Consider the following 23,418-nt stretch of genomic DNA (forward strand, 5'->3'; position numbering starts at 1 on the left):
CGGACGTACATGAGATGGGTAATGTAAGTCCGTGCATAAGAGTAACCAAAAGATACTTAAAAGCTTGACAAACCGTGGTTTATAACCAACACCGGAGGCCGTCCATGCAAACTTGTTCACACTCATGTCCGTGCACACTTTTTAATTCTGGCCATACATACGATCAGATATGATATGAAATGAAATGATATATTCTGATAGGAGTCCATTTAGTAAACATTACGACAGTAAAATGCTTGAACGCCTTGCGGAAACTGATTACTGAAACTTGCATTATATCATTCTCCATCCAAGATGTATAAAGCTTATCTTGCTCTCAAAAATCGAGGTCTGTCGGTGTCTGTCTGTCATGTCCCTAAGCGAGAAAAGCAAGAAGAATTTAGTATTAGATTCCACTCTCGTCGTGATTCGGAGCACGCGCCTGTGGCAAATGTCCTTGCTGCGGTCACTCAACTGGCCTTGAACTTGACCCTTCGGGGTCAAGACCGCAAGCCCGAAGCAGACGACACGGAGCCGCCGGTGCATGTGTCTTCCGAGTTGTTGTGTGGAGCGCACATGCAAGCGCATGCACACGATTTACGCACTTCCCATGGATCTGTTGCGACACTCTAAATAACCTACAGCTGTTGTGGGTTGGGAAATCCAGTGGAGGGTCGCAGGGCGATGGAATTCTCTTCAATTTCCTCTGGGACGCGCGAGTCATTTCACGACAAGTGCTCGCTAGGATAAGACTGTGATACATGTTTGGCATTTCACTCACGTAAGTTTTTGTGTTTTGGGTGTTTTGGGGTTGGAATGGGAGGGAAGGGATGGGGGTATATGTGTATTTGCTGAGTGTGGTATGAGTTTGGGTCAAGCTCGATCGCTGGCGGACAGAAGGGACGCACTTGTGTGGAACGTGCAAGCAAGACAAAAACAGTGGCAACTGATGTTTTTTTTGTCTGCTAGTTTTATCTCGCAGGTTTTTGTGCTCGTAACTTTTTGTGCTTTCAGTTTACACTGACTTTCCGAACAAGACGGTCGTGTTAAAGCCAAAGAGCGAGATGTTTACTTCAAAGCATGATACGAAACTTGTGATATTTAAGTTAAGTTTAAAAATTGCCTGGTACAAAATACTGATCAACTGTTCCTTAGGTTCTATGGAAGCATACATGTATATATATTATCTGCTGAGGCTGACAGTGGCACGAAGTACACAGACATTAGATATTCAGATAAAACATTTTCAGAACTGTTCATTGTTAAGTGAGTGTGTGTGTGTGTGTGTGCATGCGCATGCACGGAGGTGCCCACGCACATGTGTCCATGCGTGGGTGTGGTTGCATGTGTGAGTGGACAGACAGGTTGCTTATCGGCTGATATTTCAAATCTGAAAGGATAGAAACTCAGTGGATTAATTATCACACATGCAATACACTCATAAACCAAGAACAAGTCGCGTAAGGCGAAATTACATTTAGTCAAGCTGTCGAACTCACGGAATGAAACTGAACGCACTGTATTTTTTTTCACCAAGACAGTACAGCTTCGTCAATCCCCGCAAGAAGGAAATCGCTCACCTCCCACGTGCAAAACGCAGTGATATGCACACGCCAGAATAGCACGCCAGAATAGTGCGGTAGCGTATTGTGCTAAGCAGGAAAGCGCGCTTTTCTGTATTCGTGTTAATTTTCTGAGCTTGTTTTGAATACAACCTATCATATCTATATGGTTTTGGAATCAGGAAACGATAAAGAATAAGATGAAATCATTTTTGGAATCATTTCTTAAATTTTAATCGTAAGACTAATTAATCTATTTTCGTTAATTGTGATCACATTTTAAGAGTAAACATGACAATTGACATATATGTATATAATTTTAGATTCAGAATGTCATGAAGAATACGATGCAATCAATTTTAAATCTGTTTGCGAAAAATCGAAATTAATGACAACTTTAATGAGCAAACTCATTAATTAATTTGTAAGCCTCCAAGCTTAAATGCAATACCAAAGTCCGGGCGTCGTCGAAGATTACTTGACCAAAATTTCAACCAATTTGGTTTAAAAATTAGAGCGTGACAGTGCCGCCTCAACTTTTACGAAAAGCCGGATATGACGTCATCAAAGACATTTATCAAAAAAATGAAAAAAACGTCTGGGGATATCATACCCAGGAACTCCCATGTAAAATTTCATGAAGATCGGTCTAGTAGTTTTCTCTAAATCGCTCTACACACACACACACACACACACATACACCACACCCTCGTCTCGATTCCCCCCCTCTATGTTAAAACATTTAGTCAAAACTTGACTAAATGTAAAAACCAGCAGAAACATAACAATTTGACATTTTTCATAGCTATGCATTTCTCCATCATTTAAGTAATGTGCAGAAGTTATTAGCTGGCTGGTTGTGCGTTTCTTTCTGTGTTTCTTTGTATTCTCAATGTTCATTAGCTGGCTGGTTGTGTGTTTGTTTGTATTCTCAATGTTGTGCGTTTCTTTGTATTCTCAATGTTGTGCGTTTGTTTGTATTCTCCATGTTGTGTGTTTCTTTGTATTCTCCATGTTGTGTGTTTCTTTGTATTCTCAATGTTGTGTGTTTCTTTGTATTCTCCATGTTGTGTGTTTCTTTGTATTCTCAATGTTGTGTGTTTGTTTGTATTCTCCATGTTGTGTGTTTGTTTGTATTCTCAATGTTGTGTGTTTGTTTGTATTCTCCATGTTGTGTGTTTGTTTGTATTCTCAATGTTGTGTGTTTCTTTGTATTCTCCATGTTGTGTGTTTCTTTGTATTCTCAATGTTGTGTGTTTCTTTGTATTCTCCATGTTGTGTGTTTCTTTGTATTCTCCATGTTGTGTGTTTCTTTGTATTCTCAATGTTGTGTGTTTGTTTGTATTCTCCATGTTGTGTGTTTCTTTGTATTCTCAATGTTGTGTGTTTGTTTGTATTCTCCATGTTGTGTGTTTCTTTGTATTCTCCATGTTGTGTGTTTCTTTGTATTCTCCATGTTGTGTGTTTCTTTGTATTCTCAATGTTGTGTGTTTGTTTGTATTCTCAATGTTGTGTGTTTCTTTGTATTCTCAATGTTGTGTGTTTGTTTGTATTCTCCATGTTGTGTGTTTGTTTGTATTCTCCATGTTGTGTGTTTGTTTGTATTCTCCATGTTGTGTGTTTCTTTGTATTCTCCATGTTGTGTGTTTCTTTGTATTCTCCATGTTGTGTGTTTCTTTGTATTCTCCATGTTGTGTGTTTGTTTGTATTCTCAATGTTGTGTGTTTGTTTGTATTCTCAATGTTGTGTGTTTCTTTGTATTCTCAATGTTGTGTGTTTGTTTGTATTCTCAATGTTGTGTGTTTCTTTGTATTCTCAATGTTGTGTGTTTGTTTGTATTCTCCATGTTGTGTGTTTGTTTGTATTCTCAATGTTGTGTGTTTGTTTGTATTCTCCATGTTGTGTGTTTGTTTGTATTCTCCATGTTGTGTGTTTCTTTGTATTCTCCATGTTGTGTGTTTCTTTGTATTCTCAATGTTCATTAGCTGGCTGGTTGTGTGTTTGTTTGTATTCTCAATGTTGTGTGTTTGTTTGTATTCTCCATGTTGTGCGTTTGTTTGTATTCTCCATGTTGTGTGTTTCTTTGTATTCTCAATGTTCATTAGCTGGCTGGTTGTGTGTTTGTTTGTATTCTCCATGTTGTGTGTTTGTTTGTATTCTCCATGTTGTGCGTTTGTTTGTATTCTCCATGTTGTGTGTTTCTTTGTATTCTCAATGTTGTGTGTTTGTTTGTATTCTCAATGTTGTGTGTTTGTTTGTATTCTCCATGTTGTGCGTTTGTTTGTATTCTCCATGTTGTGTGTTTCTTTGTATTCTCCATGTTGTGTGTTTCTTTGTATTCTCCATGTTGTGTGTTTCTTTGTATTCTCCATGTTGTGTGTTTCTTTGTATTCTCTATGTTGTGTGTTTCTTTGTATTCTCCATGTTGTGTGTTTCTTTGTATTCTCCATGTTGTGTGTTTCTTTGTATTCTCCATGTTGTGTGTTTCTTTGTATTCTCCATGTTGTGTGTTTGTTTGTATTCTCAATGTTGTGTGTTTCTTTGTATTCTCTATGTTGTGTGTTTCTTTGTATTCTCAATGTTGTGTGTTTCTTTGTATTCTCCATGTTGTGTGTTTGTTTGTATTCTCCATGTTGTGTGTTTGTTTGTATTCTCCATGTTGTGCGTTTGTTTGTATTCTCCATGTTGTGTGTTTGTTTGTATTCTCAATGTTGTGTGTTTGTTTGTATTCTCCATGTTGTGTGTTTGTTTGTATTCTCCATGTTGTGTGTTTCTTTGTATTCTCTATGTTGTGTGTTTGTTTGTATTCTCCATGTTGTGTGTTTCTTTGTATTCTCCATGTTGTGTGTTTGTTTGTATTCTCCATGTTGTGTGTTTGTTTGTATTCTCCATGTTGTGTGTTTCTTTGTATTCTCCATGTTGTGTGTTTGTTTGTATTCTCAATGTTGTGTGTTTGTTTGTATTCTCCATGTTGTGCGTTTCTTTGTATTCTCCATGTTGTGTGTTTGTTTGTATTCTCAATGTTGTGTGTTTGTTTGTATTCTCTATGTTGTGTGTTTCTTTGTATTCTCCATGTTGTGTGTTTCTTTGTATTCTCCATGTTGTGTGTTTCTTTGTATTCTCCATGTTGTGTGTTTGTTTGTATTCTCAATGTTGTGTGTTTCTTTGTATTCTCTATGTTGTGTGTTTCTTTGTATTCTCAATGTTGTGTGTTTCTTTGTATTCTCCATGTTGTGTGTTTGTTTGTATTCTCCATGTTGTGTGTTTGTTTGTATTCTCCATGTTGTGCGTTTCTTTGTATTCTCCATGTTGTGTGTTTGTTTGTATTCTCAATGTTGTGTGTTTGTTTGTATTCTCCATGTTGTGTGTTTGTTTGTATTCTCAATGTTGTGTGTTTCTTTGTATTCTCATGTTGTGTGTTTGTTTGTATTCTCCATGTTGTGTGTTTCTTTGTATTCTCCATGTTGTGTGTTTGTTTGTATTCTCAATGTTGTGTGTTTGTTTGTATTCTCCATGTTGTGTGTTTCTTTGTATTCTCCATGTTGTGTGTTTGTTTGTATTCTCAATGTTGTGTGTTTGTTTGTATTCTCCATGTTGTGCGTTTCTTTGTATTCTCCATGTTGTGTGTTTGTTTGTATTCTCAATGTTGTGTGTTTGTTTGTATTCTCCATGTTGTGTGTTTGTTTGTATTCTCCATGTTGTGTGTTTCTTTGTATTCTCCATGTTGTGTGTTTCTTTGTATTCTCAATGTTGTGTGTTTCTTTGTATTCTCCATGTTGTGTGTTTGTTTGTATTCTCAATGTTGTGTGTTTGTTTGTATTCTCAATGTTGTGTGTTTGTTTGTATTCTCCATGTTGTGTGTTTGTTTGTATTCTCCATGTTGTGTGTTTCTTTGTATTCTCCATGTTGTGTGTTTCTTTGTATTCTCAATGTTCATTAGCTGGCTGGTTGTGTGTTTGTTTGTATTCTCAATGTTGTGTGTTTGTTTGTATTCTCAATGTTGTGCGTTTCTTTGTATTCTCCATGTTGTGTGTTTCTTTGTATTCTCAATGTTCATTAGCTGGCTGGTTGTGTGTTTGTTTGTATTCTCAATGTTGTGTGTTTGTTTGTATTCTCCATGTTGTGCGTTTCTTTGTATTCTCTATGTTGTGTGTTTCTTTGTATTCTCCATGTTGTGTGTTTCTTTGTATTCTCCATGTTGTGTGTTTCTTTGTATTCTCCATGTTGTGTGTTTCTTTGTATTCTCCATGTTGTGTGTTTGTTTGTATTCTCCATGTTGTGTGTTTCTTTGTATTCTCCATGTTGTGTGTTTCTTTGTATTCTCAATGTTGTGTGTTTCTTTGTATTCTCTATGTTGTGTGTTTCTTTGTATTCTCCATGTTGTGTGTTTCTTTGTATTCTCCATGTTGTGTGTTTGTTTGTATTCTCAATGTTGTGTGTTTGTTTGTATTCTCCATGTTGTGTGTTTGTTTGTATTCTCCATGTTGTGTGTTTGTTTGTATTCTCTATGTTGTGTGTTTCTTTGTATTCTCCATGTTGTGTGTTTGTTTGTATTCTCCATGTTGTGTGTTTGTTTGTATTCTCCATGTTGTGTGTTTGTTTGTATTCTCTATGTTGTGTGTTTCTTTGTATTCTCCATGTTGTGTGTTTCTTTGTATTCTCCATGTTGTGTGTTTCTTTGTATTCTCCATGTTGTGTGTTTGTTTGTATTCTCCATGTTGTGTGTTTGTTTGTATTCTCCATGTTGTGTGTTTGTTTGTATTCTCCATGTTGTGTGTTTGTTTGTATTCTCCATGTTGTGTGTTTCTTTGTATTCTCAATGTTGTGTGTTTCTTTGTATTCTCTATGTTGTGTGTTTCTTTGTATTCTCAATGTTGTGTGTTTCTTTGTATTCTCCATGTTGTGTGTTTCTTTGTATTCTCCATGTTGTGTGTTTGTTTGTATTCTCCATGTTGTGTGTTTGTTTGTATTCTCCATGTTGTGTGTTTGTTTGTATTCTCAATGTTGTGTGTTTGTTTGTATTCTCAATGTTGTGCGTTTCTTTGTATTCTCAATGTTGTGCGTTTCTTTGTATTCTCTATGTTGTGTGTTTCTTTGTATTCTCCATGTTGTGTGTTTCTTTGTATTCTCAATGTTGTGTGTTTCTTTGTATTCTCCATGTTGTGTGTTTCTTTGTATTCTCCATGTTGTGTGTTTGTTTGTATTCTCAATGTTGTGTGTTTGTTTGTATTCTCCATGTTGTGTGTTTCTTTGTATTCTCCATGTTGTGTGTTTGTTTGTATTCTCAATGTTGTGTGTTTGTTTGTATTCTCCATGTTGTGTGTTTGTTTGTATTCTCCATGTTGTGTGTTTGTTTGTATTCTCCATGTTGTGTGTTTCTTTGTATTCTCCATGTTGTGTGTTTCTTTGTATTCTCCATGTTGTGTGTTTCTTTGTATTCTCCATGTTGTGTGTTTGTTTGTATTCTCCATGTTGTGTGTTTCTTTGTATTCTCAATGTTGTGTGTTTGTTTGTATTCTCCATGTTGTGTGTTTGTTTGTATTCTCAATGTTGTGTGTTTCTTTGTATTCTCCATGTTGTGTGTTTCTTTGTATTCTCCATGTTGTGTGTTTCTTTGTATTCTCCATGTTGTGTGTTTCTTTGTATTCTCCATGTTGTGTGTTTCTTTGTATTCTCCATGTTGTGTGTTTGTTTGTATTCTCCATGTTGTGTGTTTGTTTGTATTCTCCATGTTGTGTGTTTCTTTGTATTCTCCATGTTGTGTGTTTCTTTGTATTCTCAATGTTGTGTGTTTCTTTGTATTCTCAATGTTGTGTGTTTCTTTGTATTCTCAATGTTGTGTGTTTGTTTGTATTCTCAATGTTGTGTGTTTCTTTGTATTCTCCATGTTGTGTGTTTCTTTGTATTCTCAATGTTGTGTGTTTGTTTGTATTCTCCATGTTGTGTGTTTGTTTGTATTCTCAATGTTGTGTGTTTCTTTGTATTCTCAATGTTGTGTGTTTCTTTGTATTCTCAATGTTGTGTGTTTCTTTGTATTCTCCATGTTGTGTGTTTGTTTGTATTCTCAATGTTGTGTGTTTGTTTGTATTCTCAATGTTGTGTGTTTGTTTGTATTCTCCATGTTGTGTGTTTCTTTGTATTCTCCATGTTGTGTGTTTCTTTGTATTCTCAATGTTGTGTGTTTCTTTGTATTCTCAATGTTGTGTGTTTGTTTGTATTCTCCATGTTGTGTGTTTGTTTGTATTCTCAATGTTGTGTGTTTGTTTGTATTCTCCATGTTGTGTGTTTCTTTGTATTCTCAATGTTGTGTGTTTGTTTGTATTCTCCATGTTGTGTGTTTCTTTGTATTCTCCATGTTGTGTGTTTCTTTGTATTCTCCATGTTGTGTGTTTCTTTGTATTCTCCATGTTGTGTGTTTGTTTGTATTCTCAATGTTGTGTGTTTGTTTGTATTCTCCATGTTGTGTGTTTCTTTGTATTCTCAATGTTGTGTGTTTGTTTGTATTCTCCATGTTGTGTGTTTGTTTGTATTCTCCATGTTGTGTGTTTCTTTGTATTCTCAATGTTGTGTGTTTGTTTGTATTCTCCATGTTGTGTGTTTCTTTGTATTCTCCATGTTGTGTGTTTGTTTGTATTCTCCATGTTGTGTGTTTGTTTGTATTCTCCATGTTGTGTGTTTGTTTGTATTCTCTATGTTGTGTGTTTCTTTGTATTCTCAATGTTGTGTGTTTGTTTGTATTCTCCATGTTGTGTGTTTGTTTGTATTCTCCATGTTGTGTGTTTGTTTGTATTCTCTATGTTGTGTGTTTCTTTGTATTCTCCATGTTGTGTGTTTCTTTGTATTCTCCATGTTGTGTGTTTCTTTGTATTCTCCATGTTGTGTGTTTGTTTGTATTCTCAATGTTGTGTGTTTCTTTGTATTCTCAATGTTGTGTGTTTCTTTGTATTCTCCATGTTGTGTGTTTCTTTGTATTCTCAATGTTGTGTGTTTGTTTGTATTCTCCATGTTGTGTGTTTCTTTGTATTCTCAATGTTGTGTGTTTGTTTGTATTCTCCATGTTGTGTGTTTCTTTGTATTCTCCATGTTGTGTGTTTGTTTGTATTCTCAATGTTGTGTGTTTGTTTGTATTCTCCATGTTGTGTGTTTCTTTGTATTCTCAATGTTGTGTGTTTCTTTGTATTCTCCATGTTGTGTGTTTCTTTGTATTCTCCATGTTGTGTGTTTGTTTGTATTCTCAATGTTGTGTGTTTGTTTGTATTCTCCATGTTGTGTGTTTGTTTGTATTCTCAATGTTGTGTGTTTGTTTGTATTCTCAATGTTGTGCGTTTCTTTGTATTCTCAATGTTGTGCGTTTCTTTGTATTCTCCATGTTGTGTGTTTGTTTGTATTCTCCATGTTGTGTGTTTCTTTGTATTCTCAATGTTGTGTGTTTCTTTGTATTCTCCATGTTGTGTGTTTCTTTGTATTCTCCATGTTGTGTGTTTGTTTGTATTCTCAATGTTGTGTGTTTGTTTGTATTCTCCATGTTGTGTGTTTCTTTGTATTCTCCATGTTGTGTGTTTGTTTGTATTCTCAATGTTGTGTGTTTGTTTGTATTCTCCATGTTGTGTGTTTGTTTGTATTCTCCATGTTGTGTGTTTGTTTGTATTCTCAATGTTGTGTGTTTCTTTGTATTCTCCATGTTGTGTGTTTCTTTGTATTCTCCATGTTGTGTGTTTCTTTGTATTCTCCATGTTGTGTGTTTGTTTGTATTCTCCATGTTGTGTGTTTCTTTGTATTCTCAATGTTGTGTGTTTGTTTGTATTCTCCATGTTGTGTGTTTGTTTGTATTCTCCATGTTGTGTGTTTGTTTGTATTCTCCATGTTGTGTGTTTCTTTGTATTCTCCATGTTGTGTGTTTCTTTGTATTCTCAATGTTGTGTGTTTGTTTGTATTCTCCATGTTGTGTGTTTGTTTGTATTCTCAATGTTGTGTGTTTCTTTGTATTCTCAATGTTGTGTGTTTGTTTGTATTCTCAATGTTGTGTGTTTCTTTGTATTCTCAATGTTGTGTGTTTCTTTGTATTCTCAATGTTGTGTGTTTCTTTGTATTCTCAATGTTGTGTGTTTCTTTGTATTCTCCATGTTGTGTGTTTGTTTGTATTCTCAATGTTGTGTGTTTGTTTGTATTCTCAATGTTGTGTGTTTGTTTGTATTCTCCATGTTGTGTGTTTCTTTGTATTCTCCATGTTGTGTGTTTCTTTGTATTCTCAATGTTGTGTGTTTGTTTGTATTCTCCATGTTGTGTGTTTGTTTGTATTCTCAATGTTGTGTGTTTCTTTGTATTCTCCATGTTGTGTGTTTCTTTGTATTCTCCATGTTGTGTGTTTGTTTGTATTCTCCATGTTGTGTGTTTGTTTGTATTCTCAATGTTGTGTGTTTGTTTGTATTCTCCATGTTGTGTGTTTGTTTGTATTCTCCATGTTGTGTGTTTCTTTGTATTCTCCATGTTGTGTGTTTGTTTGTATTCTCCATGTTGTGTGTTTCTTTGTATTCTCCATGTTGTGTGTTTCTTTGTATTCTCAATGTTGTGTGTTTGTTTGTATTCTCTATGTTGTGTGTTTGTTTGTATTCTCCATGTTGTGTGTTTGTTTGTATTCTCTATGTTGTGTGTTTGTTTGTATTCTCCATGTTGTGTGTTTCTTTGTATTCTCCATGTTGTGTGTTTCTTTGTATTCTCAATGTTGTGTGTTTGTTTGTATTCTCCATGTTGTGTGTTTCTTTGTATTCTCCATGTTGTGTGTTTGTTTGTATTCTCAATGTTGTGTGTTTGTTTGTATTCTCCATGTTGTGTGTTTCTTTGTATTCTCCATGTTGTGTGTTTCTTTGTATTCTCCATGTTGTGTGTTTGTTTGTATTCTCAATGTTGTGCGTTTCTTTGTATTCTCAATGTTCAGAGCTGTCACTCTTGTTTTTCATTGATCACCTGTTGATTCAGTGTTTTTTTCTGTGTACAGATGGTCACCATGGTTATTGAAATCATCCTAACCTGCATCGCAGTGATACTGCTGCTTCTTTACAGTCTGAGAGGTCACCTTGGCTACCAGAAAGCGTGCGGTCTGGGATCAATTCCAAGGGTTGCGCCATGCCTACCCTTCTTTGGCAATGCATTGCACCTAGACATGGCACAGTGCCACCTCAGTCTGTCCGACCTCAGGCCAAAGTACGGTCAGGTGTTCAGAATACGGCTCTTCAAGGAAGACATAGTGGTGTTGAACGATTACGCAAGTATCCACGATGCACTGATAGTGAAGGGCAGCGACTTTGCAGGGAGGCCCCCTATGTACAGGACTTCACACGCCGAGCGAAACAAGCATTCCATCGTGTGGCAGACGTACACACACAAACTCGTCTTCCTCAGGAAGTGTGTGTTGAAGTCACTGCGCATGTACGGCGCTGGGCTGGGGAAGCTGGAGGAGAGGTGTGCACCAGACATGGACACCATGTGTCGCACCATCGCTGGCATGGGGGGCAAACCCTTCAACCCTCGCACCGTCATTTATGATTCTGTGTGCAGCGTCATGTTAAGCCTTGTAGGTAAACAAGTTTTTACCCGTCTAGTTGAGAAAATGGCAAGGTTGTGTTCAGAGTTACGCAGGCAGTGTTTGCTTTTGTGATTTGAGGATTGCTATTGCATTTGGCTGTACACTATACTATAGATGCAATCTAGTTCCTTTGTATCTGATTAGTAGACAATTTATTTGATGATAATTCCCTGTTATTATGGGAACCAGATTATGCCATGGTTCAATAATCTAACACACTTCATCAGTATGAAAAGGTTTGCAAAGCAGCATTAAGTTCATATTGTAAGCTACAGTATAGTATGTGTACTGAATAGTATAGTGTCACATTTCACATTACAGTAATGCTTATAAAGTCAATGAACTCAAATTATGATTGCACCGAGAAAATAATTGCTTAATATTTGTGTCTTTCTGTTTCTCTTTTTTCTTTCAACCCAGACTTTAGGAATGAAACTTGACTATGACAGCCCGAGCTTCAAGACCATCCAGAAAATGAACGCCCTGTTCAACGACATCTTTGGGTCTGGCACAGCTCGACGTCTCGATTTTATTCCACTGCTGAAATACTTCCGAAATGACTGTTACTGCCGTATGCAAGAAGCCCTTCAACTTCGAGATGAATTCTGGGAAGAACAGCTAGAAAAGCTGAAGGTTTGTGTGAGATTTTTGCATTTGGTTTATAAATTAGCTTATTAATGATTATGAAATCAATGAAGCTGTCTTGACATGTGGTTTTGCAGATTAGTATTGTTTCGACAGTCTTGCTTGTTGTGTCCAGACTGATGAATTAACTGACGTAGAGCTGGAATAGTACTGCTCAAATTCAGAGAGCTAAACCTATTTCGCACAGGACTTTTGAAAAAAATGAACCACACAACCAATAGTAAAATTAACTCTTCTTCTTCTTCTGTGTTCCCGTTGCCATGCTAGACAGTCAAGGTTGTGGATGTGATGAAGTCTGCAGTTCCCGTTGCCATGCTAGACTGTCAAGGTTGTGGATGTGATGAAGTCTGCAGTTCCCGTTGCCATGCTAGACTGTCAAGGTTGTGGATGTGATGAAGTCTGCAGTTCCCGTTGCCATGCTAGACTGTCAAGGTTGTGGATGTGATGAAGTCTGCAGTTCGCCGCAGGGACTCTGCTGGGCCTCACAGTTTCCTAAATTAACTCAAAAGACAAGGAAACCTTAACTGTTTCGTTATATGCAAAAGAAATGTGAACCATTTTTGCTGTTTACAATCTGTCAGCATCTGACTGTGGTGTTGTGTTCCTCTGCCTGCAGGACAGCAAGGTGGACCCTGAGTGTGTTGTTCCCAGCCTGCTGGAGGAGGTCAACAACAACAGCACTAGCGTCAACACTGCCAGCAACGGCGTGGCCAAGGCAAGGAGCACGGGCAAGCAGAAAGACGACAGCCAGGAGGATGTGTCGGTCACCACTGTCAAAGAAGTCTTCACCAACCTCATCTTGGCAGGTATAAGCTGCGTGTCTCTCGCTCTCAGACTGAATGTTGGCCAGTGTGTCTGTCTCTCCCTCAGTCATGATCCTGGCAGGTATGAGTTGCGTGTCTCTCGCTCTCAGACTGAATGTTTTTCAGGGCGATCATCTCTCCCTCCTTTATGAAGCTGGGCAGGGGAATAGCTTGGTTGGTCGTACATTGGCTTGAAAACCAGTATGCTGCTATCGAACCCATCACAAAAAGTTCTGTACAATTGACATGTGTCTAACCAATGACTGACATACATCAAACGTCAAGCTACTTTAGATAGCCCACGCTTTACCCGTGACGACAAGCAAACATACAAACGTCAAGCTACTTTAGATAGCCCACGCTTTACCCGTGACGACAAGCAAACATACAAACGTCAAGCTACTTTAGATAGCCCACGCTTTACCCGTGACGACATACATCAAACGTCAAGCTACTTTAGATAGCCCACGCGTTACCCGTGACGACAAGCAAACAACTCTGTTGGTACAGAGCTGCTGTGAAGGGAGACTACTGTGTCACCATGTCACACCATCTCCACAGAGCTGCTGTGAAGGGAGACCACTGTGTCACCATGTCACACCATCTCCACAGCCAATGTCACAGGGCTTGTAAAAAACACACACATACAGACAAGAGACAAAGAAACAAAATGGTAACTGTTCTGTATACCAACTCGCTTTCTTCTGTGAAAAAAAGCAACCTGAATTTTTATGGGGGAAACATCACACTGTATAAAATGACCGAACCTTACCTGACTGGAACTGTCTTAGTAGCATTGACCTTGACTACACAGAATGTGTTGCAGGCACGGACACCACGGCAACGGCCTTGACCTGTCTGCTGCTGATCGTGCTGCACTATCCGGACGTCCAGCGCAGGATGCAGCAGGAGATTGACAGCGTAGTGGACAGTGGCTCCACCCCTTCCCTGGCTGACCGACCGTACATGCCTTACGTGGAGGCCGTTCTCCTAGAGCTTCTCAGGTGACGTCTTTTCTTCTCTTTGGTTGGTTGTTTGTTTTGGGCTGGCGTTAAAGAGCTGACTTTGCAATACCAAGCAGTTTTGATGAACATGTTAAGTTTTGGAGTGGTTGGTATATATTTGCAGTGAATGTGGAGTTTTCTAGTTTGTAGTGGTTTTTTTTTTATGACTTAGATTTCTTTGGATTAGTTGAGTGTTTTGTGAGTATGGTGAATGTTATGCTGCCTGTGTGGAAGAGATATGTTATCAGATTTTAAGTGTACTTGTAATTGCACTAGCATATTTGTTTCTTGGCATTTTGCTGTCACAACTGTAGCAACTGCTTGTGATTTATTCGTTCCTCGGATGATATGAAGCTCATTGAAATGACTGTTTTTCTTTTCTTTCAGGTTTATATCACACGTTCCTCTAGCTGTTCCTCACCACACAACCTGTGATACTTCCGTTCTGGAAAAGCCCGTACCAATTAACACTGTGGTCAGTTCTTTTTCTCACAGCGCTTTAGTTTTGAGGAAAAACTAAGGACATGTTCAGTAGAGCTGTTCTTTTATTACGAGTGACTGTTGCTGCATTGTTATGGTGCCGTTTTGTTAGGGGGAATGAAATAGTTCAACTCCTCATCGTACATGTGGTCCTGATGGTGCTGTATTGTTAGGGGGAATGAAATAGTTCAACTCCTCATCGTACATGTGGTCCTGATGGTGCTGTTTTGTTAGGGGGAATGAAATAGTTCAATTCCTCATCGTACATGTGGTCCTGATGGTGCTGTATTGTTAGGGGGAATGAAATAGTTCAACTCCTCATCGTACATGTGGTCCTGATGGTGCTGTTTTGTTAGGGGGAATGAAATAGTTCAATTCCTCATCGTACATGTGGTCCTGATGGTGCTGTATTGTTAGGGGGAATGAAATAGTTCAATTCCTCATCGTACATGTGGTCCTGATGGTGCTGTTTTGTTAGGGGGAATGAAATAGTTCAATTCCTCATCGTACATGTGGTCCTGATGGTGCTGTATTGTTAGGGGGAATGAAATAGTTCAACTCCTCATCGTACATGTGGTCCTGATGGTGCTGTTTTGTTAGGGGGAATGAAATAGTTCAATTCCTCATCGTACATGTGGTCCTGATGGTGCTGTATTGTTAGGGGGAATGAAATAGTTCAATTCCTCATCGTACATGTGGTCCTGATGGTGCTGTTTTGTTAGGGGGAATGAAATAGTTCAACTCCTCATCGTACATGTGGTCCTGATGGTGCTGTATTGTTAGGGGGAATGAAATAGTTCAACTCCTCATCGTACATGTGGTCCTGATGGTGCTGTATTGTTAGGGGGAATGAAATAGTTCAACTCCTCATCGTACATGTGCTCCTGATGAACAGAGACAAAAATAGACAAAACAACTTTAAAAAAAAACCCACAAAAAAACAAAGCTCTCACTCCAAAACAGGTGGAAAATGCATTTCGTATGCAATCTGAGCCATATATTGGGTCACTGTTGTCAAAGTTGTGTTGCTAGTTTTCCTTTGATTTAAATTTAACTCACAAAACAACATGGTTATGAAGTTGCTTTGCCTGTATCACTAATAATGACTTCAATGATGACATTGAAGGTATAAGCCAGTTTGTTTTTATACCTACAGGTTTACATCAATCTCTGGTCTCTACACCATGACGAGGCTGAATGGACAGAACCCTGGACCTTCCGACCCTCACGTTTCCTTGACGACCAAGGTAAACTCGTATCCCCGAGCCACAAGAACCGACGAATGCTCCTCCCCTTTGGCGCTGGTCGACGAGTCTGTCTGGGAGAGATTCTGGCAAAAAACAGATTGTTCTTGTTTGCGTCGGCACTGTTGCAGCGATTTCGGTTTGAGCCGGAAGACCCTGAGAACATGCCTGAAGTTGATCCGCGATCATACGAGATGGGGCTGGTGCTACATCCAAAGCCTTTTAGGCTGCGGGCTTTACCCCGCAATGCTGTTTAACCAGTGGTAAACTTCATTTGTAAGAACTCTGTCTCAGTTCCTTTCAGCCTATAACCAGTGCTACAGATGTATGTGGCAATTTCATTTACTGTGGAAACGGTTGCACTGTCGGGCCAGTTGCAAAAGCTTTCAAGTAGCAAATAATCACCAAAGACTACCCAGTAGTTGATTTCAACATTTGAACAGAAATGGTGACCATCTAAACACAGCAACAGCCCAAGGGAGATAATCGGGGAAAGAGAAGAACAAGACGACAACGTGAAATCTCAACCAGTATTGCATCTATCTTCGCAGGAAACAATTTGTTTGGGTTTGCTTTGTGTGTGAACACACACCTTTTGTGCCTGCTTTTTATATTTAGTCAAGTTTTGACTAAATATTTTAACATCGAGGGGGAATCGAAACGAGGGTCGTGGTGTATGTGTGTGTGTGTGTCTGTGTGTGTGTGTAGAGCGATTCAGACTAAACTACTGGACCGATCTTTATGAAATTTGACATGAGAGTTCCTGGGTATGAAATCCCCATACGTTTTTTTCATTTTTTTGATAAATGTCTTTGATGACGTCATATCCGGCTTTTCGTGAAAGTTGAGGCGGCACTGTCACGCCCTCATTTTTCAACCAAATTGGTTGAAATTTTGGTCAAGTAATCTTCGACAAAGCCCGGACTTCGGTATTGCATTTCAGCTTGGTGGCTTAAAAATTAATTAATGACTTTGGTCATTAAAAATCTGAAAATTGTAAAAAAAAATAAAAATTTATAAAACGATCCAAATTTACGTTTATCTTATTCTCCATCATTTGCTGATTCCAAAAACATATAAATATGTTATATTTAGATTAAAAACAAGCTCTGAAAATTAAATATATAAAAATTATTATCAAAATTAAATTGTCCAAATCAATTTAAAAACACTTTCATCTTATTCCTTGTCGGTTCCTGATTCCAAAAACATATAGATATGATATGTTTGGATTAAAAACACGCTCAGAAAGTTAAAACAAAGAGAGGTACAGAAAAGCGTGCTATCCTTCTTAGCGCAACTACTACCCCGCTCTTCTTGTCAATTTCACTGCCTTTGCCATGAGCGGTGGACTGACGATGCTACGAGTATACGGTCTTGCTGAAAAATGGCATTGCGTTCAGTTTCATTCTGTGAGTTCGACAGCTACTTGACTAAATATTGTATTTTCGCCTTACGCGACTTGTTCTTTGTGTTAATGACAGGTCCAAACACAGTTACACTATTAGTGTATACATGTATGACGCCGGGAAGAAGTAGAGCCGAATGCACCGTACGCCGGCTTTGCCGGGTGAGTGGCGCACCGTATGCGATTGACGCCACACGAAGGAAGGGAGATAAACGCGCAAAACACTGGAGAAGATAAGGAGCGTTGTGGACAGTGACCTTCTAAAAATAGTAACGGGAATATGGATTGAGCGTTGTGGACAGTGACCTTCTAACAAGAAGAGCAAACGCTCGATCGAGTCACTTTCGCAGTTCTGAATATTATATGAGGCATCAGATGGACAGGAAGAAATTGCTATTCACAACACAATGCATACCTGAAGCATACCTGTGACCTTGAAAAAGGACAAAGGTCACCAAAGCAGACGTCAAAGTGTAGAGGTCACTGGGAGTCACGTTCACATAAAATTTGAGCCCGGTCACTTTTATAGTTTCCGAGAAAAGCCCAACGTTAAGTTGTGTGTTGCCGAACAGAAAAGGCTAGTTATCTCCCTTGTTTTTCTGATAACGTTCGTAAAAGGCTACAGATGTAAATACTTTGATGTAAAGAATAATCCTACAAAGTTTCAATCACATCCGATGAACTTTGTCAAAGATATAAAATGTCTAATTTTTCCTTTGACGCTGACCTGTGACCTTGAAAAAGGTCAAAGGTCAACGAAACCATCGTTAAAGTGTAGAGGTCATTGGAGGTCACGACTAAACAAAATATGAGCCCGATCGCTTTGATAGTTTCCGAGAAAAGTCCAACGTTAAGGTGGTGTCTACGGACGGCCGGCCGGACGGCCGGCCGGACGGACAGACTAACACTGACCGATTACATAGAGTCACATTTTCTCAAGTGACTCAAAAATAGTAACGGGAATATGGATTGACGCCACATGAAGGAAGGGAGATAAACGCAAAACACTGGAGAAGATAAGGAAGAGTTACTGGGAATGGATGAACAGAAAAACCAAAATCGGTTCAGCGCTGCGCGCTCAGAGCACGTGTTGAAAATTTTCATCGACCAGATTGTGTCCGGGGTGTACCTGAATATGCCCACCAAATTTGAAGCAGATCCATCGAGAACTTTGGCCGTGCATCGCGAACACACACACACACACACACAGACAGACACAAGTCGTATATATATATATAGATAGATGTTATTCAGCAGGTCCAAACGAAGTATTAGTGTATACATGTGTCAAAGGTTGTGTCCTTCGTGTGTAACTGTGTTTGGACCTGTCATTAACACAAATCTGCTCCATCATGTAAACCATCACCAAGCTGTGCAGGCTTTGACACAGGGTACAGTGGAACCCCCCATTTAACACTCCCTCCATTTTACGGCCCTCTTTTTGTAGATTTTTTTTTCCCGCAGATTTTTTGAGATCTTAAAAGGGGACTTGGGGGTGGGGGAAGTAGTAGCACCCTTCCACCTGGAAAACAACCACAAATCTACACACTATATGTGACCCATTCCCACAAAAGGATAACAAAGTGTCATTTTTGACATTTGGACTTTTTGGTATCCCTTGAAGGTGAAGATAACCAGCTTTCAGATGGTCTTTACTACAAGTGTCTATTGTTTAGCATTGATGAGATATAGCGATTTAAAGGTTGCTCAAGCTCAAGCGGCCATTTTGAGAAAAGCAGGTGTGAAGGTCACAGGAGTAAATTTGCAAAAGATCTCTTGCAACAGGTTTTTAATTTAACTTCTAAAGCTTACAGTAACAGCTATTGTGTTTTCAGCGTAGCAATAGGGCCCGATATTTAGACGAGACAAGTATAATGCCGACGAGTCGAAGACGAGTCGCATTATACTTGTTCGAGTCTAAATATCGGACCCTATTGCTACGCTGAAAACACAATAGCGATTATATAGCTGTTCTGACCTTGATTTGTTGTTCCAAACTTACAAAATGACAGTTTTTGCGTCGATGCGTTGATCTCAGGTTTTGATAGCAGACGCCGTTTCTTATGCGCATTAGTTTTGCGCAGGCGCCACACTGACTTTAAAAAAAACCTGATTTGACAACACAGCTGTTAAACAGCTTTTTATTAGTTCATTCGAATACAACAAAAAGAAGTTTGAGTTTTTTTAAATTTTGAACAAGACTACTTATGAAGAAGACCAAAACACAACATAAACGGAAAACTAGAAACAACTGAAGAACTAGGATGCAACAAGGGGAGGAGAAGAGAACAGCTAATCGCGAGCAGACGCCAGCGAAGTTTTCAGTTTGGGTGAATGTTATTTATACATGTCTCGTCATGAAGCGAATTTTTCAACCAAAGTTATAAACGACTACATGAATGTTAGTGCCATGGGTTGTACATCAATACTTCAGAGGGGAAGTGGGGTATTTAGTGTGGAGTTACGAGAGAAGAAAAGCTGAATGCGAAAGTTTGTGTCAGTCGGCAACTGACACAGGCACACAAAAACGGCTGTTCCGTTGTACTCCCCTGTTTGTACATCTTTCGACTTTGGGCACTTTGTGGTGTTTAGGGACAGAAAATAATTGATTTAGTCCTGTTTCATCGGGAAGTTAGCAGAAAAGGGTATGCTATCGACATTTGTAAAGCTGAAAAACATTCCCGAGAAGAATTTCAAGTTGTCAGTGTATGCTGTTGTCGATTAAAACATCGTGTGGTACAGATGGGTAAACCGGAACCATGCGTCTTTGTTATTGCCAATATGCTTTTGGATATTGGCAGAAATGGCTGACTTCCGTAGCATTATGCTTTGATGATCGGAAGAGACCATCCAATCACAGCCCCCGAATTCCCCCACGTGTCCATCAGAATAGCTATATTGACTGATGATAATGATTAAATGTAAACTTTTCTTCAATATGCATCACAAAAAATGAAAATGAAATTTGTTTTAAGTAAAAAAAGCGAAGAAAGAAACAATTATTTGGGGGTTAAAAGGGTGCTTATTTTGCGTCTGCGGTGCAATAAAACCTCAATTTTATTATATTTGCAAAGCGAATCTGAAATTGATATTTACAAAATAGATATAACACATTTGGTAGAGTGCAAAAATCTCAAAATCCTAAATGTTGGCCATGGCTCAGGTTTATTGCTGTTATCTCTGTTCGGCCACAGCGACTTTGTTATCCTTTTGTTGGAGCGGGTCATACTGCTTCTTCTGCTGGGTTTGAATTTTGTTGCTGAAATAATTTAGCAAATGAATCCAGGTGTTGGGCAAGTTACAACACTGGAAACGGTACTGTACAACAGGGGCGAGATAGGGCTGAATATTGGTGAGGGGTGTCTTGCCGACTCGGCGTTTCTTTATGTGAGCCTAGTGTGTTTTCAGGAAAATCTGTGATTTGAAAGAGAATCTGTATTTATAAGTAGCAGGACTTTTTTTTCACCTGTTGTCTTTTTTTGAACGGTTGTTATTTTTCTAAGTGAAGTAATTACAGAATCTCTAAGGGAAGTAACTACACAATCTCTAAGGGAAGTAACTACACAATCTCCTCTAAGTGAAGTAATTACAGAATCTCATTTTGTTGGTGGAAGGGGTGAATAAAGGACTATCTGTCCAAGGGAACGCCATATTTTTACGCAATATTATTGATGCATTTTGAATGACTTGTTATTTGAGGGTCCTCCTTCATGAGCATTAATACTTTGTCATTTTGAACATATACTCTGAGAATCTCATTTGCATGTTAAGTTGTAGTGTTGAGAGATGATAGTTGACATCTGCAGTAAGCAGACAGAATGGCTCATTCCTTGGAGCATAGTGATTCCCAGTGGCATTGAGTAACCCGGCCATGCCTCATCAATCAATGAGTCTTATATTGAGTAACCCGGCCATGCCTCATGGGGAAAGAGTTAATGTTCATCACTTTGTATTGCCGTTAGTACATATGTTCATTACTTTGTATTGCCGTTAGTACATATGTTCATTACTTTTTATTGCCGTTAGTACATATGTTCATTACTTTTTATTGCCGTTAGTACAAATGTTCATTACTTTGTATTGCCGTTAGTACAAATGTTCATTACTTTGTATTGCCGTTAGTACATATGTTCATTACTTTTTATTGCCGTTAGTACATATGTTCATTACTTTTTATTGCCGTTAGTACATATGTTCATTACTTTTTATTGCCGTTAGTACATATGTTCATTACTTTTTATTGCCGTTAGTACATATGTTCATCATGTGATATGAATGCTGTTTTTATATGTTATACTCTTACTTTCTCCCAAGCGCAAGACAAATTCTTCTATGAAAATTGAAGCCAATAAAATTTGAGTTCAGTTGAGTTGAGTTACTTTTTATTGCCGTTAGTACATATGTTCATTACTTTTTATTGCCGTTAGTACATATGTTCATTACTTTTTATTGCCGTTAGTAGATATGTTCATTACTTTTTATTTCTGTTAGTACATAAGCAGCATAGATTTCTAATTGTTGATTACCTTACTTGATTGCATTGTTTTCTCTTCTTGCAAGCAAGTTGAATTGATTTTGATACGTTAATCTGTCCATGTGTATCATGAAGTTATGTTTGTGAATGTCATTAGACATTAAGATCTTGTTACTTTGTATTCAATTTACCAGGAATCCTAAACATATGTTGAGCATTGATTTTATTTAAGCAAATATTATGTCGACTTTAAAAACCAAAAACACAGAACATTTTGTATTGTTAAACAGAGTATTTGTACCCAAACACGACAGACATTTTATAAAGGTCCCGCAGTGGGGCACTGCGGTTATGAAATTAAAGGCCCCTCCTGTTTTTGGAACCGCAGGAGCTTTCTAGTTTGCTGTTAGGTAGATTTTTGGTTCCTCTTTCCTGTCATGCTCTCTTTTTCTTCATGAATTCTTTTCTTTTTTCTGCCTTCTTGCTCATTCACCTGTATTTTTTCCAAAAATCTCTTCTCTTGCCGCTTGTCTCGCGATTCATGTATAGTTTAATCTGTTAGTGTTCTGATGTAAGTCCAGCAGTAGATAGGTTAAGCCTATTTTAACATACTGGAAACTGGTAATCTTCCAGTAGGTATTAATTTAGTTTTACTAAAGCCTGCTGGGACACAAGTAATGGGTTAGTGCATTTGTAAACAGGAATCGCTTGACAAGTGGCCCCCTTCATCCCCCCCTTCCTCGTCCTGATATGGCTCTGCGTAGTCGGCTGGACGTTAAGCAACAAATAAACAAACAAACAAACAAACAATTTTATAAAGGGATGCCAGCTCTTGCCTTAATTGTTAGTTTTAAACTTATCTGCTTAATGTTGTGAATGTTTTAGATTTATTAATTATGTGCTCACAGGTATGCGAAAGATGTGAAGGTCTTATAGTTTACCGAGATAACGGCAAAAGTAATTTAAATTGCCATCGTGATTGAGTGTGTGTGTATGTCATTTGTAATATTTTAGTCTTTTCTTTCCTTGTCCAAAGTGTGTGCCATAGTTGTTGGACATGTGTGTTGCTTACATGGAGTGGTTGAGCTTAGACTTACTTTTATGTCTTTCATTTTCACTGTGGATTGAAGTTGTTTTTGAATTTCTAGCATGTCTAATTTCAGTCTTCTTAGACAGCAGGTTTACATTTGTCTTTACATAAATTGCAGTTTGAGTATTTTGCCATAACTACAATTTATACTGTTTATTTTGTAATACCTGCGACTGGTGTACAAACGCAAGACGAGTTGGAAGAGGCTTTATTACCGTGTCCTTAACTGTTTGTGTTCAGTTCAGCTGTGAAATATCTTGTCAGTGTTTCTACTCAAACTTTACAATTAAATACATTTTAACTTGAGTAAGAGGTGTTTGTGTTCAGTTCAGCTGTGAAATATCTTGTCAGTGTTTCTACTCAAACTTTACAATTAAATACATTTTAACTTGAGTAAGAGGTGTTTGTGTGAGCATTTTCATGCGTATGGGGGTTGGGTTACACTGATCAATATTCTCTATCTATTACTTAGAAAGAAATGTAACCCCCCTGCGGGTTAGGGGGAAGAATTTACCCGATGCTCCCCAGCATGTCGTAAGAGGCGACTAACGGATACTGTTTCTCCTTTTACCCTTGTTAAGTGTTTCTTGTATAGTCAAGAATATAGTCAATGTTTGTAAAGATTTTAGTCAAGCAGTATGTAAGAAATGTTAAGTCCTTTGTACTGGAAACTTGCATTCTCCCAGTAAGGTAATATATTGTACTACGTTGCAAGCCCCTGGAGCAATTTTTTGATTAGTGCTTTTGTGAACAAGAAACAATTAACAAGTGGCTCTATCCCATCTCCCCCCCTTTCCCCGTCACGATAAAACCTTCGTGGTTGAAAACGACGTTAAACACCAAATAAAGTTAAAGTAAAGAAAAAGAAACGTACAAAACAAACAACAACAAACAAAAAAACAACCGGACAACATGATGTTCAAGATATCTCAATTTGTTCATTGTGTGGATAAAGTGTAAAGAATGTGAAACGTTCATTTCTGAAGCATGAATTCATGAATACATGTATACACAAAGAAGTTTCTTTCAACATGTCATGTATCAGGTGTCATGTATCAGGTGTCATGTATCAGGTGTCATGTATCAGGTGTCAGAATGCTGTGGACAGGTGTAAGCAAAGAAAAATGTGATACATTGAAAGCTCCA

The 23,418-nt window shown here is 38.2% G+C and overlaps 1 protein-coding gene across 1 annotated transcript; it reads left to right on the plus strand.

The window, feature by feature from the left end:
- LOC138959167 (steroid 17-alpha-hydroxylase/17,20 lyase-like) lies at positions 1-23,120 on the plus strand. Its single transcript, XM_070330549.1, has 8 exons — positions 1-760; positions 10,537-11,112; positions 11,545-11,757; positions 12,386-12,575; positions 13,399-13,576; positions 13,964-14,051; positions 15,213-21,509; positions 22,003-23,120. The coding sequence occupies exons 2-7, from the start codon at positions 10,537-10,539 to the stop codon at positions 15,555-15,557; spliced, it is 1,590 nt and encodes a 529-aa protein (XP_070186650.1). The 5' UTR covers positions 1-760; the 3' UTR covers positions 15,558-21,509; positions 22,003-23,120.
- Positions 23,121-23,418: the final 298 nt, after the last annotated feature.

Source organism: Littorina saxatilis, linkage group LG1, assembly GCF_037325665.1.
Source record: "Littorina saxatilis isolate snail1 linkage group LG1, US_GU_Lsax_2.0, whole genome shotgun sequence".
Lineage (NCBI taxonomy): Eukaryota > Metazoa > Mollusca > Gastropoda > Littorinimorpha > Littorinidae > Littorina > Littorina saxatilis.

Coding starts and splice junctions, on each gene's coding strand:
- LOC138959167 (XM_070330549.1), top strand. CDS start 10,537: ATGGTCACCATGGTTATTGAAATCATCCTAACCTGCATCGCAGTGATA. Junction 12,576..13,398: donor CACCAACCTCATCTTGGCAG/GTATAAGCTGCG, acceptor AATGTGTTGCAG/GCACGGACACCACGGCAACG. Junction 13,577..13,963: donor GTTCTCCTAGAGCTTCTCAG/GTGACGTCTTTT, acceptor CTTTTCTTTCAG/GTTTATATCACACGTTCCTC.